The 17,640-nt window shown below is 38.2% G+C and overlaps 1 protein-coding gene across 6 annotated transcripts in view; it reads left to right on the forward strand.

The window, feature by feature from the left end:
• WARS2 (tryptophanyl tRNA synthetase 2, mitochondrial) overlaps positions 1–17,640 on the forward strand; it is a 49,645-nt gene that overhangs the window by 22,443 nt on the left and 9,562 nt on the right. For 5 of the 6 annotated variants that reach the window (XR_011151639.1, XR_011151646.1, XR_011151670.1 and 2 more), the window contains 4 exons: positions 274–531; positions 12,823–12,903; positions 14,642–14,727; positions 17,330–17,448. Coding sequence is in view for 1 of the 6 variants with exons in the window: in XM_069019123.1 (XP_068875224.1) it covers positions 274–531; positions 12,823–12,903; positions 14,642–14,727; positions 17,330–17,448 (544 nt within the window). In the remaining 5 variants the exon portion in view is untranslated. The remainder of the gene's footprint in view (positions 1–273; positions 532–12,822; positions 12,904–14,641; positions 14,728–17,329; positions 17,449–17,640) is intronic. The other variant, XR_011151673.1, reaches the window with a different exon arrangement.

Below are 17,640 nucleotides of genomic sequence, written 5' to 3' on the forward strand. Positions count from 1 at the left end.
CCAACTTTTCACCAATCTTATTTACAGCTGTCTTTTTTTCCATATGCAGTCTGACAGCTTAAAATTATGGAAGTTGTCAGTCTCTCTGCTGTAAGATAGAGTATTTTAACTGACTTACTGCAATTACCAGTTCTGAGGTCATTTGTACATTAATACACTGACAGGAGGGGAGAAGAGACAGGCATAAATGAGGCTTTTTAAAATTACTTTAAAATACAAAAGAATATGTAAGAAAGAAAAGTATGTGTTAATTTTGCCAATGCTTTGTCACAGAACATGCATGTGGATCGAATTTTCTCTGGTATCCAGCCAACTGGGACCCCTCATCTGGGTAACTACCTTGGAGCCATTCAGAACTGGGTGAATCTTCAGGAAAAATGCAGCTCAGTGCTCTACAGCATTATGGACATGCACTCTCTCACCATGCCCAAGGAGCCAGCTGTCCTGCGCCAGAACATCCTGGACACCACTGCTGCCATCCTGGCCTGTGGGATTGACCCAAAGAAGTGTTTCCTGTTCCGGCAGTCGCTGGTGAGTGTTCCTGTTATGTTAGATTTTTTTCTGATTAAGAGGCTTTCCACACATCTTCATGAACAAATGTAGCATTACCGAAGTCCTTTATCATCTTTGTGTTGGTGGTCCTAGAAAATGTTAGCAGTGTTGGATTTTGAACTTATCCCTTGCCGTGGTTTTGAAGTTTTGAAGGCTGAAACCATGACTGAGATGCCCATTTACGGATAAGTACATTGTGAATTTCTGAAGCGGAGCTAGGAGTTTGTGCAGGTTATGAGTAAAATACTTCAAAAACCTCTTAGGAGACCACTAATTTATCTCTGTAAGTCTCACTTTAGTCACAAAAGGTTAACTCGTAAATGTGGCCAGTGTAACCATAAAGGTAAGGAAAACATGTTTCTATGGTTTTGTATCAGCTCTTGCCACTTATTGTTCCAGCTGTACAGTAATCAAAAATAACAGGTGATTAACATGGTAAGTTTTGTTTCAGTTCCACCATCATCATCAGTGGTTGATGTTCTTCTCTGGGACTTTTTTTCCCCTTCTTTGTTATAATCTCCTTTTCATTTGCATGTTTTTTCATCTGATCTGCTTATTCATATGTAAACCATGTGCTTCTCTTGACCACTCCAAGGGGTACTGGCTTACCTTCCCACTTGGCATATAGCTATCACATGTTATATTTTCCTGGAAACAAACAACTTAGTTTCTTGCTCAATTAACTTTCTGTTACTGTCTCTAAACTGGCAGACTTCTGTCTTCTGAAATTTCTGGCAAATTTCCCACCAAGGCAGATGTGTCATAGCTTCTGCTCTTGTGAAGACACCCATCAGTGGGTGTCCACTTTGCAACAGAACTGCACAGGTGATGTGCACACAGGGTCTGAATTTTATCAGTGCAAGATGAAATGGCATTGCATTCTCCTTTTCAACACGATTCTTTACAGGCAGAGTTTCCTGCGGTTGTTAAACTGCAAATGGCAATCATAGTTCTATATCCCTGGTGAATAATGAATTGATGAAGACAGATATACTTCCTGCTTCACTTTTCCTCTGTGTTAAAAAACCAGTCCAAATAGATGAGCTCAGAATTCTAGTGGAAGTATGTTTAAATAAATTTATCCCTTTTTTTTTCAAATCTGTTTATCATTTTAAATATGTTACCAGCTTGGGTTTTAATTTTGCTCTACTCTGACTTGTCAGCCTCAAAATGATGAAGTCAACTGGAATAATCACAAGGTGAGTTACAAGCCAATGATGCAGTAGCAGCCAGTCTGGAGGGTTTTTTTTCTTGTTTTCAAGCAGCTGAACGATTCAATTAGTTACAAGATAGGATTAGTGACTAAATACACAGAGAGGACTCTTCAGCATGAAGGAAAAATGCTTTGCAAGTTATGGTTAGAGAGGAATAAAGCGAAGGTTTATAAAACTGCAAGTGAAATGGAGAAATTGTTTTATCCGCTGAAGAATGTGAATTGACAAGTATCAAAACAAGTTAACACCTGGAAGATTCAACACAAGCAAAACAATGCTGCATTTCACAAAATCCACAGTTGGGCTACAGAACCCCTCAACACGGGATACAGTGCATGCTGAAATTTATATGAATTCAGAAAAGGACTTGACAAATTAATCTGAAAAATTGCTTTGGGACTGTTGCACCTCTGCAGGAAGTGGTGAAACCACAGATGGGAGAGTGTCCATGCTTTCTGCACTTACGTTCTTGGTTTTTTTTTGGTTGCTGTCAGAGATGGATATTTGATCTGGTGCAGTGTTGCTTTTCTTGCGTTCCTACTGGTCTGAAAGCTAAACTCGTGCTGGCTGTTCCAGGTCTTGCTAAAACCAACACTCAGGCTTCCCTTGAAGCCAGCAGATTATCGGTGAGGATCTTACATTGCACTCAACCACAGCAAGTATGTTGTATCTTTCACAATACAATAATGCAGAGATTGAATCTTTGGAGCCCCAAAGAGAAAGTGTCAGACTCAGGAAGTGATGTCTCTGTGTGCGGTGCTTCTACAGTACCAATACAGTCAATAACCAATGAAAATCTACGATAGCTATACTTGAACATGTTCAGCTTTATCAAATGAAAGTTTCCACTAAATATAATTCTGATTTTCCTTATGATGGTTAGGCTGGCCTCCGTTAAATAGGCTGCCTTCTTACCTTAATTTTTCTGTGTGTCCTTATCTGTCCAGATCTAATGGCCATTGTTCTTATTAAATCTAAACCATTAGATTAAATGTTTGAGCCATCTGAGTCTGATGTCTTGAATGTTATTCCTACCAATACTTATCACATGAGTACCAATACAACTTTCAGAAGTGGCTGACTCTAGCATGTTTTTGAAAGGTCATTGTCACACTGCAATCAGAACTATTTCAGTTGTTTGGGAATATAGACTGTTTCAGCACTGGTTCAGGCTGAAGTGGTTTGTCAGCTTCCCCAAACCAAGTGTGTTCAAGCTGTATGAAGGGGTCAGGTATACCCAGAGATGCACTGTGATCTGTTACATTTACCCAGGCAGCACCAGATGTTTCTCTGGAAGCAATTAAAAGGAGTATCTGTGTGTAGCTCTTGATGTGAGGAAAGGAGACAGGAACCTTGCTAATGTGATTATTGTTTTAGTATGATAATGAAATAGTACGTTATGGAATGTCATAATATCGAGATGATTGTTCCTAAAAATGAAGGTGTAAGATGGATTGCAGCTATTGCTAATCAAGAAAGTTTATTGCTTGATTTTGATTGGAAATTTCTCAGATTTAAAAAAAAAAGAAGCTGGCTTCCTTTTCAGCCACTGTAGCAGTCTCCAAGGGTGGTCTAAAAAAGCCCCACTTTTGTTTACAAACATTTGTCTGAGGTGTAAAGCAAAGTGACTAAAACTGATTGTATACTGAAATAGGGTGTGTACTTCCAGAGGTCAGCAGGAAAGCAGTGAAAATCAAGCCACAAAGAGAGAACTGGATTAGGTATTTAGTTATGGACAGAGTAGGTTTTTTCAATACCAGATCAAATTGCTAAATGAGAGAATTCTGAGTAACTTAGCATGGTGTAATTATTGTTGTATTTTGAGCCTTACCTAGAAAATTACCAAATCTGTAGATCACAGAAATTTTTCTTTAATTACTCCTGAATGACATTTCTGTTCGTTTTTTTAAACAAACGTCATGCAACAAAATTGTGATCTAAGAACTTTTAGTTTTAATCCCCAAAACCCATCACAACTAATGACTTTTTTGTACCCTGATTCTGTAGCAGTAAAGGCAGAATGAAATTCTTGCACGACAGAAGTATGCTAGTAATGGTAAGCTCCACTAAGGGAGTTGCTCATGCAGTCATTAATGTAAATGCTGTTGTGTCCTCTCACTTTCTCTGGATTACACTGGGCAAGACTGGTCTAGAATTGCTGAAAAGGGGATTTTTTTTGTTCTTCATTTGTTTGTTTGGCTTATTCTTTCTGTATTTTGCTGCTTGTGTTGCTTCTCTGGGATATGTTTGCCATATGTGAAAAAAATAATGCTACTTGGTTTCTCAAAAGGCCTTTTGGTAAGGGTTTTACTTACTCTACTTGTTTAGGCTTTTTTCAAATCTCCAATCCAGAGATATCTGAAATACCTGCCTCCAGAATTTGCACACACTTTATCATTCTTTTCAATACAAGCAAGAGGCAAAAGGCTGAGCAATATTAATCACAGAGTGACTGCTGGGAGAAAGTGTGGTGAGAGCAGATACCACTCATGCTTATACTAGATCCAAAAGGTGCTGCTGTGATAAGGATACAGGTGAAGTTGACTTGGAATCCCAGAACAGATTTCAGTGATGTCCTTGCCTTTCAACTAAAATTAAATAAAAGTGATAAATTTTGCATTGGCAATGTTTTATTGTATAGCTTAGAGAGCATATGGCCTGTGTTCTTATGTACTGGATATACAGCTAAATTACTTATAAATGGAAAGTGCTAGTTGGATGAAAATTAGTTTTGTATGCTTCAGAATTTGCCATTTATAGGTTATATTGTTTTATAACATGTACAAAGAGTAAGTTAATGGCTGGCTGTATATATTGCAGTTCAACAAATACTTCCCACATTTACATTGCCATATAAAAACTTGAATTCCAACTTAAGATAGTAGTAGCTGCAAAGAACAAGTGATGATAACTTGAAAATACTTAGAAGCAAGAAGGATGATGATGAATAATTAGGGTAGTGTTAGGAACCACATTGTCTGTGAAGGGTTATAAACAAGCACATTTAATTACAGTATCTGGGAAAACAATTGTGGTATATGTTGGACAGTAAAATGACCTCCCAGTGAGAGAAGCTCTTTCATTACAGCTTGTTTAATTGTCTTTTCTCAAGTCGGAAGTTATAGAAAAGTGACAATTTTAGTAAGAATAAAAATAAAGATAAATGCAAATTTCAAAATTGTGCATTTCAAATAGTGCCTTTTTATTTGGAGTACAGCTGCAAGATGTATGAAACCCTCTTGGAGAAAATTATGTCAAGATATGCTTTAAGTGGCTGCCTTTCCCTACTGGGCATAAAAAAGAAGCAATGGAATAATGACTTATACAACGTATCGTGAGAGTATTAGAAGAAACAGAAATTATATTCCTTAAATTGTACCATAACTGATAAAAGCTGTAACAGTCATCTTTCATAAAACTTAGATCTTTTATTAAAACCAAAAAGGACTTTGGGGGGGTAAATAAGGGAGACAGTATGCAATCTGCACACATGGTGAACTTACTTGGTATAACCCATTTTCTCTGATTTGTGGTGGGTACACTACACATTTCAGTTTTTACCCATAACCATCTTGTATCTCATCTGCTTCACAGTCAAAACAATATTAGAAACTGATTTTGCTTTTATGTGGTCTCAGACTGTTCTTCCTGTCCACCTATCTATTGTAGTAGACACATGCTAAATGTCCCAAGAGAAACTAAAATTCCATCAGAGTTGGTTCAGCAGACAGTGGTTGATACGCTGCATGAACACTTCTCTGAGGAGTCCTGTGAGTTTCTGGACAACATAATGTTCAGTTTCTGGGCGGAAAATTGCAGTTTTCATCCTTCTGGATAGGGTGATTTATTTGCTGAGTATAATCAGCTGCAGTATTCTTGCAGTGTGCAAGCAAATTGAAGCAGTAACTCTGGGAGGTGGGAATTTGCAAATTTGTCTTAGCCTTAACTCCAAAAGCCAAAATACAACAATATAAATGTGTGCACTGTTTCACTGCTGTTATTTTCCAGAAGTATCCATCTGCTTTGTTTTGTGGGCAGAGTTTGAATAGATTCGCTCTACCCCTTGTCCAATTTTCAGAGGGGCTGAAAAGCTTCCATTCCATCATAGCTTATAAATTCATTAAAGTACATTAATTTAGCACAGTCCATTGAAAACTTCCTGTCATAAGAGGAAGTATGTGACTGTTTAATTTAGAAAATTATTCTGCTTCTCTCATTCCTCTGTTTTCTCTCTCATGGACTGGACTAGACATAACTAGAGCTCAGTGGGAAGGAAAGTCATGGTTCACTAGGATTTTTTTTTTCTGCCTTAATTACCTTGTTCATCTCATACTATTATGTAGCTGTTATACTTTCCTCTCCTCACCAGTCTTCTGGACACACCAAACTAATTATTCAAACAGTATTGTGGGTTCTACTAGGAGAGTGTTTCTGAAAATAAGTTAATTTCATAAGGAATAAAGGAGAGGAAAGGATGCTTCGTCCAATTTACTGTGGTCTGTTGGGGTTTATAACCAGTAAAACTTGATTCCAGTAGGAATATTCTTGATCGGGTTTTTCAGAAAGGAGAGACAGATCTTATTTCTGTAAGTTTTAGCCAAATATAAGTAAGTGACAAAATTGTTCCAAGGTAAAGGTAGATACTGACAGATTTACGGACAATAACTAGATAACCACCCCCCCCCCCCCCAATTCAATACATTGCTTAACATGTTCTTTAAATCTGATATTGCCTTTGTAAACATAAGTTTATTCTACCCTATGAATTATTTCTTTGAATAGGAATTTGAGATACTGTGTCAAATTTTCTGTCATAAGAGTACCTGCACTGTGTGCATTTGATTCAAGTGCAGTCTATTTTCTTTTGGTCTTGTTTATGGCCATGTTTTTCTTTAGCTGTATAATGCAGAGATACATCACTAGGTATCTTGAACATATTGCTTGCAACCTTAGGCATTAATAAAACCTTACCTCTTATTTAAGAAAAATGTGAGCATAATTTGCTTTAAAAAAGGCCTCTTGAATTTTGCAGAAGCTCTAACAGGTACTTCTAGAAGAGACAGAAGTCCTAAAAAAGGGTTTAATTTCTTTTAAAATGTAGGATTCTTTCCCTTCTCTGTTTCAATTTCTTTTAGTACGCAGCTATCCAAGCTACCTCCTCAGACCTATTTGTTTGTACTTTACACTGTCAAAATTAAATCCTTGAAATTTACTGCCCTGTTAAATATAGCCCTTAATGAGGTTACACTGCTGAGGGGAAGCTGTTTCCACATGATAGGTACGCAGCAAATTTTCAGTGCCTTACAGAGAAGGGCTATAGGTTGCAACTTGAGGAAGTCCATCTTGAAAATAAAGCACTGCATCTCTTTTTGCAGAAAGCCACTTCAGCTGCCAACGCACAACTTTGAATTATATCACTCAGAAAAGTGAGGCCCAGTGTTGCTGATTTGCCTGCTTTCAGACCTGCTTCCAGCATTCATGCCTCTCCCACTGTTGTTCTTGAGTCTCATGGCTTGCTGTCCTCCTCAGCTGTATGTCTCATAAAAAGTCACCCAGAATTATTTGGACTAAAAGTAGCTACTGGTTTTCTACGTATATATCATTGGCTGTGGCCAGGGAATATCAGCAATAATTTGGTAAGGAATAGCTAGGGTCAAGGACAAAAAAACAGATCTGCAGGAAGAAGCCCTGAGATTGTACTTCCGCATACAATGCTCCAGAGATAATCGAAGTATAAAGTGTGATCTGAGTTTAATAACTTCAAATGGCTGCACAAGTAAATAATTAAGAAGCTTTTTGTCTTTAAAAAGGGAGGAGCAGGGCACTCAGGTGAAGAAACAGAAATGTTTGTGCCTTTCAGATAACTGCTCATTATCATCTGGAAGTGGTCACCTCTGTTAAATAAATGTGCTTTAAAAAAATAAATGGAATCTGGCTATGCACCCTTGGCCTTGTCAGCCCACAAGAAAGGAATGTAAGTAGTTTGCTCTGGAAATAACTCTTTGATTACTGATTAGTAAGCCAGGTTGTGGGGGATGCATAATGCAATGAAGATTGAAGGAGGAAATGTGTCCCTGGTAACAGCACAGAGATGACCATCTTGACCCTTTGAGAAATGCTGATGATTTTTACAGACTTGTATGAGATTAAGTAAGAAAACTGTGTTAAAATGAGCAAGAACACAGAGCAGGAAAAAAGAGAAAAACTTGATGTATTTACTGAGAAGAGCAAAGGGTATGATTTCGGCTGTCTAAAAAGGGGGATCACTATATGGATCTGGTTAAGGTTTCTTGGAAAATTTTTAATGGGAAATAGTTGACTTTGTAAAGGGAAACAATAAATAGAGCACTAAGACTGTTATTCCTGGAAATATTTTCAGCAAGGCTGCAAGAAATATTTCCCAAGAAAATAATGTTTATATTAAAAACAGGCTATTATATTTTTTCAGGACACAAAAGTTGACCTGAAGGATTTAATTGTTGATTTTCAGAATTACCAGTGATTGTGACATTCATGGAGTTTGTTGTGACATTCATGGAGTTTGGTTTGACATGCAGTTCAGGAACTGTCACTGGTTGTGAGTTTTGTTCGTTGGAGATGTAATTCTGGTTTTCTACCATTTGTACTATTTTTATACTGACGTATTTGGGGGAGAGGGCACTGCTGAGAAAATTATGTCTTCATTGAAAAAGAGTCAAGTTTATTATTATCTGTTCTCTTTTGAGAAAGTGGGCAATTCCTGCAGTACATCATAGCTCTGGAGAGTAGTTTGTTGTCAGATTTTAAAATACAAAAAAAATTGAGTTCCTTACTGGTTAAAGTATACACAGAATAGCCTGAATTAATTTGAACTCTTTATATTTTTATTTCTTGAAATACTAGTTAGATTTATTGGGTAACCTCCTTTAAAAAAATTTTTAAAAATAAATTTAAAAAGCAAGCAGAATATTTCTCTTAACAGTCTTACTCTTTTTAAGGAAAATTGTGTGAAATGTGATGCTTCTTTTAAAAAGGCACAATAAACACTACCTAACACAATAGGAAACTGAAAATTGTTTTGCAGATTTATGCAAATATGAAATGTCTCTTCTCTGTTTCCTTCCGTTTCATTGTTGAAAGCCACACAGGCTGTAATGCTCACTTTTTTTTTTGAATAGCTCAGTCAGCAGTCATGTTCTTCAGGGATTCTTGCTGGGAGCAGTTCTGGTCAACATATTCCTTCATGACCTGAAGAAGGTGGTGAAGAGAAGTTCATGGGCAATGCTAAGTCCTTATGGATAGCTAAATGCTATGCCACAGAAAGGAACTCCCAAAGAACTCATAAAACAGAGTGGGCAGGCAAATAAGGGGTAGAAGAGCTTTAAATACTTCAAAACATCTAGGTAAAAGTAATCTAAACCTTCACAGAGTATTGAGCTGAGTCACAACACAGGATAAAAGTCCTGGAGTCATCATTGGCAGCTCTCTGAAATCATTGGCTCAGCACAAGCAATTTTCAAAAAAGCCAGTAATATGTCACCATCACCAGGAAGGGTATTGTGAATAAGGCAGAGATGATGTTTTGTCACCATACAAAACCTTAGTGCGCCCATTTTTTGAATATTGGGTAAAGTTTTAGTGTCTACATCTCCAGAAGGAACTAATGAATGAGATACAATACAAAGAAGAGGAATTCATGTGGCAGGGGATAGAGTAGCTGCCTTAAGAAGGCAAAATTCAGAAGTCAGGGTTGCTTCAGTTTGAATAGGAGAGGCTGAAGTATATATGCAATCGAAGTTTACAGAATCAGAAAACCACTAAATAAGTTGAATGTGGAATTGCTCATCAAATTGTGCAATATAAGAAACAGGTGGTATTCAAAAGTAGTAAACAAACATGGATACGTTAGTGACTAAATTAAGGTATTTCTTTAAGCATCAGGTTTAAGCCTCTGGAGTTTGCTGCTGCCTGTGGTTGTGAAGTGAGCAGTATCAGGTGGTTCAGAAAGGGATTAGACACATTCCTGGGGAACCTGGATATGTTAGCAGGACTGGGCCGGGGATAATACCTTCTGATATTTCCTAGTGTGAAAATTATGGATGCTGGAGAACTATGAGGGGAAGATACTGTAGGAAGCAGTAGGCTCATGTGTTTGCCCCAGTTACTGCTCCCAAAAACATGAGGCATGCATTGCCTTTCTTGTGATCCCATATAGTTTTATTTCTTACATTGTTGTTTTTTGGTTATTTAATGAAGACATTTGCTTGCAGTTTTAAATGGACCTGCAGCAAGAAGCTGATGGAGTTTGTCTAGGAGTATGGCTTTTCCTGATTGTGATCCATGGGTATTGCTCAGTGAAGAGTAGACTGAGCCTTTATTCTACTGGTGTCATATACATCATCACGTCTTCCAGTTTCTTTGTATCAAATTTATGCAATCGATGTGATGGAACACCTGTAGCTAAATGAGTAACATTTGAGTAGATGCACCATGACCAACCAAAGGCAGCCATTACCTATGCCTCTTGCCAAGTAAAACACAGTAGCTTAAACCGTGATTTAGTCTGACAAATGATTTGTGGTTTAAGCCTAGAACCTCCTGATTCACACACCAACCTACAGTCAGTTACTGCAGTTTGGATGATGAACGTTAATGCATTAGCCTTCAGTACTGAATTGTATTCCAGCTGAAATCTCTATCCTTTGGTACACTTTTACATAGTTTCTCGCCATCTTATCAGGCTTTTTCTTCAGCACAGTCAGCGCTTTAATCTTATTTAGGAAGGGACTGTGTGTTCGAAGATTGGAAGTGAGTATAACATGGTAGGACCCAGAATTGTGTATTCAACCCAACAAATGCTGGTTAGATCACTTGGTGTTTTGGTAACTGATGTAATGTCAAATCCACTGATCCAGTGAAACACACGTGCAGTCTTGGCTGCGAAAGCAACATCTGAGAGAGCTGAATCAATGACTGCATAGCTTTTAAAGAGGGTTCTTGTCAACACAAGTGCGACAGAGCACCATCTCCTCTCCGTCCGTGACTAGAAGAAAGAAATGAGAAACCACTTTGAGCCAGATGGTGATTCCTTCTAAATGAAATAGGAGTTCTGAGCTTAGTATTTTCCGTGAAGTTCATTTTACTCCGGGTATTTTGTTGCACTTTGTCTTGTGCACAGAAGATTGCAGGTCAAATAAGCATGAGGGAATGAATAAAAACCCTGAATCTGTGGGAAAGGCAGAAAGAAGGGAAAGAATCAACCTGAAATATTTCATGTATCTAACCACTGAGCTGTAGTCTGGAGGTCTTCTGCATGGGTAACCAAAGTAGTCCAATGACTGCTAGCTAGGAAATTACTATATTTAAAATGTGACAACAAAGGAATTGTAATTAATAATCCTACTGATTCTTACTTGTTAACAAACATTTTTTACTGCTTTCCATCTGGGTTGTTATATCATTTTGCAGGCATGAAGCTTTGAACATCTTTGAAACAGCATGCTCTTAAACATTCAAACCTGCCAGTATTGCAAAGAGTGAATCAAGTATGTAAGCAAAGGAGCAGAACATAGATCACTTTTTTCTTTTGATGATTATCACCTATATAGCTAACTAAAAACACCCAGAGTGACAAGAAAGAAATTAAAGTAGAGCATATGCATCAGCAATTCTTGCCTCTTTTACTAATCCTAAAATGAATATTTGAAATGCAGAAGCTGAAGAGTGTATTTCAAGAAGGTAAACATGGGCTTATCCAACATTAGTTGTTGACACAACACATTTCTTGTCTCTGCCTCTAGAAAGTCTTTCTCTTAGCAGGAGGGCAGCAATCACTCTGTCTGACATCTTTCTGAAACTATTAAAATTTCACTATCACCACAGTTTCCCCAGAATATTAAATAAAGCGTTTGTTCTATGAGCTTAAGTGGGATTTTTTTATATCTTTTTAAACCACCCTTGTAGCAAAGGATATGCATGCAGAGGCCTGATCCTCTTTCAATTGCAGGTCAGTATTGGTTTTGATAGGATTGCGGAATGAGGGCCAGATTAAGCCACAGTTCACGCTGTGCTGTAGTTGACTTCAGCTATTATTCCTGTTTTGCAGACAGGTCAGGTGCAACCAAAGCCCTGACAAGCCTCACCTAGACCCTCCACCCACACACATTCTGTGCAGTTCCCCAGAACTCCAGCTCAAGCTCCTGTGTCTTCATCTGAACTACATCACTATGTCCTGTGCTCAACCCTATCCCTGCTCCGCCAAGTTTCTCACTGGCTCCCTGGATTGTCCTCAGGTGTGACTAATTCTGTGACCTTTGTGTGTCTGCTGGTCACCAGACTGTCACTGCCATCACCCTTACCCTATCAGTGCATTGTCCTGGTCAGGGAGACAACTGTTCCTGCCTGGGTTGTGTCTCTTTGCAGCCACAGCCTTGTGGAGCAGCCCAGCTCTTCATTTTCCCTGGCAGTTAGTTTGGGCTTCTGTGAAGGACCTGTGGGTAGTTTGCTGCCAGCCATGCTGCAGTGCAGTGTGGCTCAGGCAAGGACTGGGGCAGTCTGGCCCGAGCTTAAATGGGGTTCCTGGAGCCATGTGCAGAGGGAATGGCTGTAAGGCTCAAGTGAGGCTGGTGAGGACAACTAAGGGAAATCTGTATTTGGGACTCTGATGGAGAAGAAATAAAGCTTGGGTAACTTACTGCCACTGGAAATGAGAAAAGCAAAGAGATTTTTTAACTATTTAGGTATTATCTGAAAGTGTGGAGAGGCTGTGACAGACACAGCGGCAAGCAGTTGGTTAGTTTATATGTCTGTTCAACTCTGCTCTTGCTAAAGCATTTTCTTTCTTGTTTAGAATATGAGTGGATAGGATCAAGAACCTTGCTCTACTGCTTTAATGTAGAGCATTCAATCCTGGCAATGTCCAAAACTTTCCATTAGCTTGTCACTTGACCTTACTGAAAAAGTAATATACAGAAATAAATGGTTTTCTGGTCTTTGATACTATTTATTCTTATTGACTTTGAGAAAATATGCATATAAAAGAAAAAGATTTAAATAGATTCTAACTTCATACTTTCAGGTTCCTGAGCATGCAGAACTTGCCTGGATTCTTGGGTGCTTAACTAATGTGCCACGTCTGCTACGTTTGCCCCAGTGGAAGGTATGGACAGTTTGGTAAATTGAAAAGAAATCTATGGGAATTCGGTAGAAATGTTGTCCTGGCAGTACTTGTCATCTCTGAAGTACCAACTGTACCTTGGTTATCCTTGCTTTAGGTTTAAGTAGTTCTGTACTCCCGTCGTGGAAGGGGGAAAACGTGTCTCTCCAGGTTTGTTCCTCTCTGAACATTTTCCTGCTGGAAGCTACAGAATTGTGTTCTTGGCAGAGACTTGCTGAAACTGTACTAAATATGAGGTTTGTTTAGTGTTGTTAAACTGATTTTGCTAGAATGTTCAGTGTTATTTCAATGTTTATTTAATAATGCAAATGTAATGCAAGATATTGCAGTGAAAACCATGAGCCTTGCTGATTAAGGAGTTCCATAAACAGCTTTTCTTTTTCCACTATAAAGAGTGGCTGCTCTGTAGATTTTATGGAAGAGTGTTCGAAAGAGGCATATGTTTGAAGAGGAGTATAGAAATTACAAATATTAAAAATGTGCTGAGTGATAGTGTATCTTAAATGTTTGCCTTTACAAGTTTCAAATGTTCATCTTCTTAATCTTGGTGCTGCATCAGCATGACTGCATCAACAGAGTTCTTGCATTTAATTTCCTTGTATTTTATTTTGACATTTAGTAAGCGGAAAAAGAAAAAGACAGGAGAGAGAAGTATCTGAAAAAGGAAAAAAAAAAACCTAACAGCTTAAGAGCAGTTTGGCTTGCAGAGTTCAGAGCTGTCTTAAATACCTCCAGATGTTTTCTTTTTTCCTGTTTTCCTTCTTAATTAAATAAAACCAGTAAAACTTAAATACAGCAACCAATGTTAATGCATGGCATAGATTAAAGCAAACCTTTTCAAACCTGAGGTTCTAAAGTTAAGCTCTTAAATCCTACTTTGGCTGGATTGACTTTGCAGACCTACAGATAGGTGTTACAGGTGCTGAGCTTTGCAAATTAGGTTCCCTGAACCCTAGGCACCTAGAGATGTAGACAGAATACAGGATCTGTAGGAGAGAGTGAGACAAATCTAAATATATTTGAACAGTCTTAATGAAATAATTAAGATTTCAAGGGGCTTAGTATATTTAACTATTGCTAAAAGAGAAACATAGATATGTCATTGCTAGAACAGAATTAGTGTGTGTAGCCTGTCTTGATCTAGATGATCTGTATCATGGAGCAGTAGAGGACTTGAATGCATTGGGTGGATTGTGGGGAGCAGTGTGAACTAACTGAGACAACACTGAACTCTGCCTCTGTAGTTCTGGGTTCTCCCAGCTGTCACTGGCTGTCCTGGTGACTGTGTGTGATCACTGTGTCTTGATCTCTTTTCTGTGAAACATAGGTATTGATACCTTTTTATACCTCCATTACAAAGCATTTCAAAAATGTGTTGCTGAAGATGCTGTTTAAAAAGTAGGGTTTATGTGTAATGTATAAGTGTAATAACTCAGCCTGATGGTTTTGCATTTGAAGTAATTTCCATTAATAAGGTTGCAAACAGAAAGCAAAAGAAACCCTATGTTCCCTTCTCAGTAGAATATCAGAACAGTGTAGGGAAATTCATAAATACAGGACATAAACCAGAATGTTAAGGAGTGGATTTTACATGACACTGTCTTCTGTAGAGCTGCATAATAAATTACTCAACTGGTCAGAATTCTAATTAATCAAAATCACAGGCTTTGAGACCATTAGTCAAAAGTATGATTCTTCTCTGTTTTTCTTTTTCAAACAGATGAAGCGTGCCAGCCAGAATTGCGAAGGAACTGTTGGTTTGTTGACTTACCCTGTGCTTCAAGCAGCAGATATTTTGCTGTACAAGTAAGAGGCAGAATGTGAGCCCATGGGCAATGTCTGTTCAGCTACACTGGAATGAATGTTTGTCAGGTCAACATGCTAACTTATTAAGCAGGGGAGCTGCGTGTGATTAGATCAGAAGATTGGAAATGGATGACAGACTCTCAAGTGGCTGGTTGAAATCTAGCCTGGTTAAAAAGCAACTGACAGGGCTGTAAAGAGCAACAGCTGGTCACATGAAAATAATTCTTAGGGAATTATAACAGACTGATGTTTAACATATTTTAACATATTACATGTTCACCCACACTTCTTTTTTTTTAAGTAGTTTTGCTTCATTTTGTCTAGTGCACTCTAGAGATACTTAAACTGTCTCTATGTAGTATACCAATATTAGTGGGGGATTCTGCATAGGCCAGTTCATACTGATGAAAGAAAGTAATTTATTGACTGCATCTTGTAGTACCTGGGCTGGTTCCGTTTCCTCTGTGTTGTACTGTGTGCTACAATGGAAATAGCTCCTAATGAGGGACTGGTGACTCAGCATGCCTAAGCCTGTAGCCTAGCTGGTAGAATTTGTAGTGCATTGTCATGACTGGTTGTATTTCATAATATGATTTAAACTGTCTCAGTAAGTAAATGTTAGAGACAGGGCACCATGTAGGAATTGTTTTATGTTCAGAGCATACATACTTTGTGGCATTGTTCTGAAGGAAGTTGTGTGTATTGGTTGGGACAGAGAAGTAATACAGGACAGAGTAACCAAGATTGCCCATTTATGAATTCAGAAAAATGTTATCTAGAGAAGTTTCATGTTAAGTGATCATAGTAGGGAAAACAGAAGACCAGGAGATAGTATTTCTAATTTACCTGAATTTTAACTAAAAATAATGGGAAGCAAGCAGAAGTCAGAATTAATTTGAGTATTATAATGATTTTATTTGAAGTGAGTCCCATTTGATTGTCAAATATTTGAGTGATTTGAGTGTCAAATATCTAAGGGTAAAATTTAGCCAACTTTATCAGAAATCACGTTGTTTTGATTGAGCTCAACCATGTCTGTCTCTTCCATCTCTAATACAATCAGGTGTTTCATCTTTCCTTAGTACTATCTGTATTAACAGCAGGCTGTCCACACAGAGCACAAAACAAGGAGTGAAAGAGAAACAGTATCTCTTTGAAGAAATTTGTCTTAATATCTTTAATAAGAAATGTTTTAATGCAAACAAAATAATATAAGGAACAAGAATTAGGGAGAAATGGAAACACAGGAAGGGAACAGCAGTCATGAAGAAGAATTTAGAGCTGAAGGAGAGGGAGAAACAGTACTAACTCAGATGAACCAAGGATCAAAGAGACAGGAAAATGGACAGAAGGTAAATACATGACAGAAAGGAGTAAAAATAGCACCAGAACAGAAATATTAAAAAAAAAAAAAAGCCAGCAAGGAAAAAGGCAAAGTATCATGCAGAGGTTTTATAGAGATAATATGTTTTCTGTTTAGTGGCAAACTTTATGAATATGGAACCATTTTTGGCATATGGAAACATTTCTTTTGACCTGCGTAGAGTATATTGATTATGGTAACTGATTTTCTCTCAGTTATAGGGCACTGTGATTTCCTATTGCCTACTGTAACTGTTTTTAGGTTGCCCTGCTGTCTGGTTGGGAATAAAGGTGGACAAATTGATGCCTGGATGTCAGCCCAGTAATTCAGGAAAGAGTACCATGTTGATCTGAAATTTTCTGGGAACTTAAAAGATGCATAGCGGACTTCCTTACTTTGGAACACGTCCAGTATTCAGAGCTGAATACCCCATAAGCCTTAGAAAAAAAAATCTTCTGGGGGATGGGAGAGTAATCAAAAGCTGGCAAGATTTCAAGTCTGCCTCATCTAAAAGAATCATACATTTTTAGCAAGTATGATTAACTGTGGGAAAGAATCACCAGGGGAAGTAATGGATTCTTCACCTCCTCGTGTCCTCTGATGCAGATTGTGTTTCCCTCCAGAAGTGTATTCGAGCCATTGAGTTCAGTACAGAAGAACAAATTGTCCCTTGAATCTAGCAGTTCTAATCCTCTAATAACACTTGTGACAACAGAGGCACTGGACCACATGATTTATACAACTGTGATGAGGAAGAAGCACTCTCTTCTTTCCTTCCCTTGATACATCCTCAGTACTGACTCCTCAACAACAGTTACGTTTTCCTGAGACTTGACATGACAAGGTGCTTGCACTTTATGCCTTGCAGATCTTTCTTACTTTGTTTGCACACTATAACGTGTGCTCTTTGATCTCTAAAGAGACAGCAGGAGACACTACAGAAACCTTTCTTTGAGTTGAGTTTAATGAGTTGCTTTTACAGGTATCTTTGCCATATATGTCTTCAGAAAGGGCTGTTTTTGCCCTTGGATATGTGCTTCAGCTCAGCACAAAAAGCAGACTCATCCTTGAATATGGTCAGTTTGGGATCTTGTTCCCACAGCACCTATATCTAGCTGGGACTGAGTATTTGGCTCCATCTGGCCCTCTGTCATGGCAGAAGCTGTGACAGTCTTGCGTAACATTTCAGCAGAACCAGAGAGCTTTGCTGAGTTTCCTGTATCTGTCTTTTATTAAAAGGTCAACACGTGTTCCTGTTGGAGAAGATCAAGTCCTGCACCTGGAACTAGCCCAAGATATAGCACAACAGTTCAACAAGAAATATGGAGAATTCTTTCCTGTGCCCAAAGCCATTTTAAGTGAGCTGGTCTTGGTCATTTTTTTTTCCTTGACTACACTTCGAGGTTGAAGATGGATTTAAATATTGTGGAAATAGTTTGAGGGACCAAGAAAAGGGGGCAAACTGATGCTAAGGGAGTGGAAAATTAAAAACTGACAACAAGAGACTTTGGCTGTGAAATTGAACTCCCAAGATAGATAAGGCTTTAGAA

This window comes from Aphelocoma coerulescens, chromosome 1, assembly GCF_041296385.1.
Source record: "Aphelocoma coerulescens isolate FSJ_1873_10779 chromosome 1, UR_Acoe_1.0, whole genome shotgun sequence".
In the NCBI taxonomy this organism is placed as follows: domain Eukaryota; kingdom Metazoa; phylum Chordata; class Aves; order Passeriformes; family Corvidae; genus Aphelocoma; species Aphelocoma coerulescens.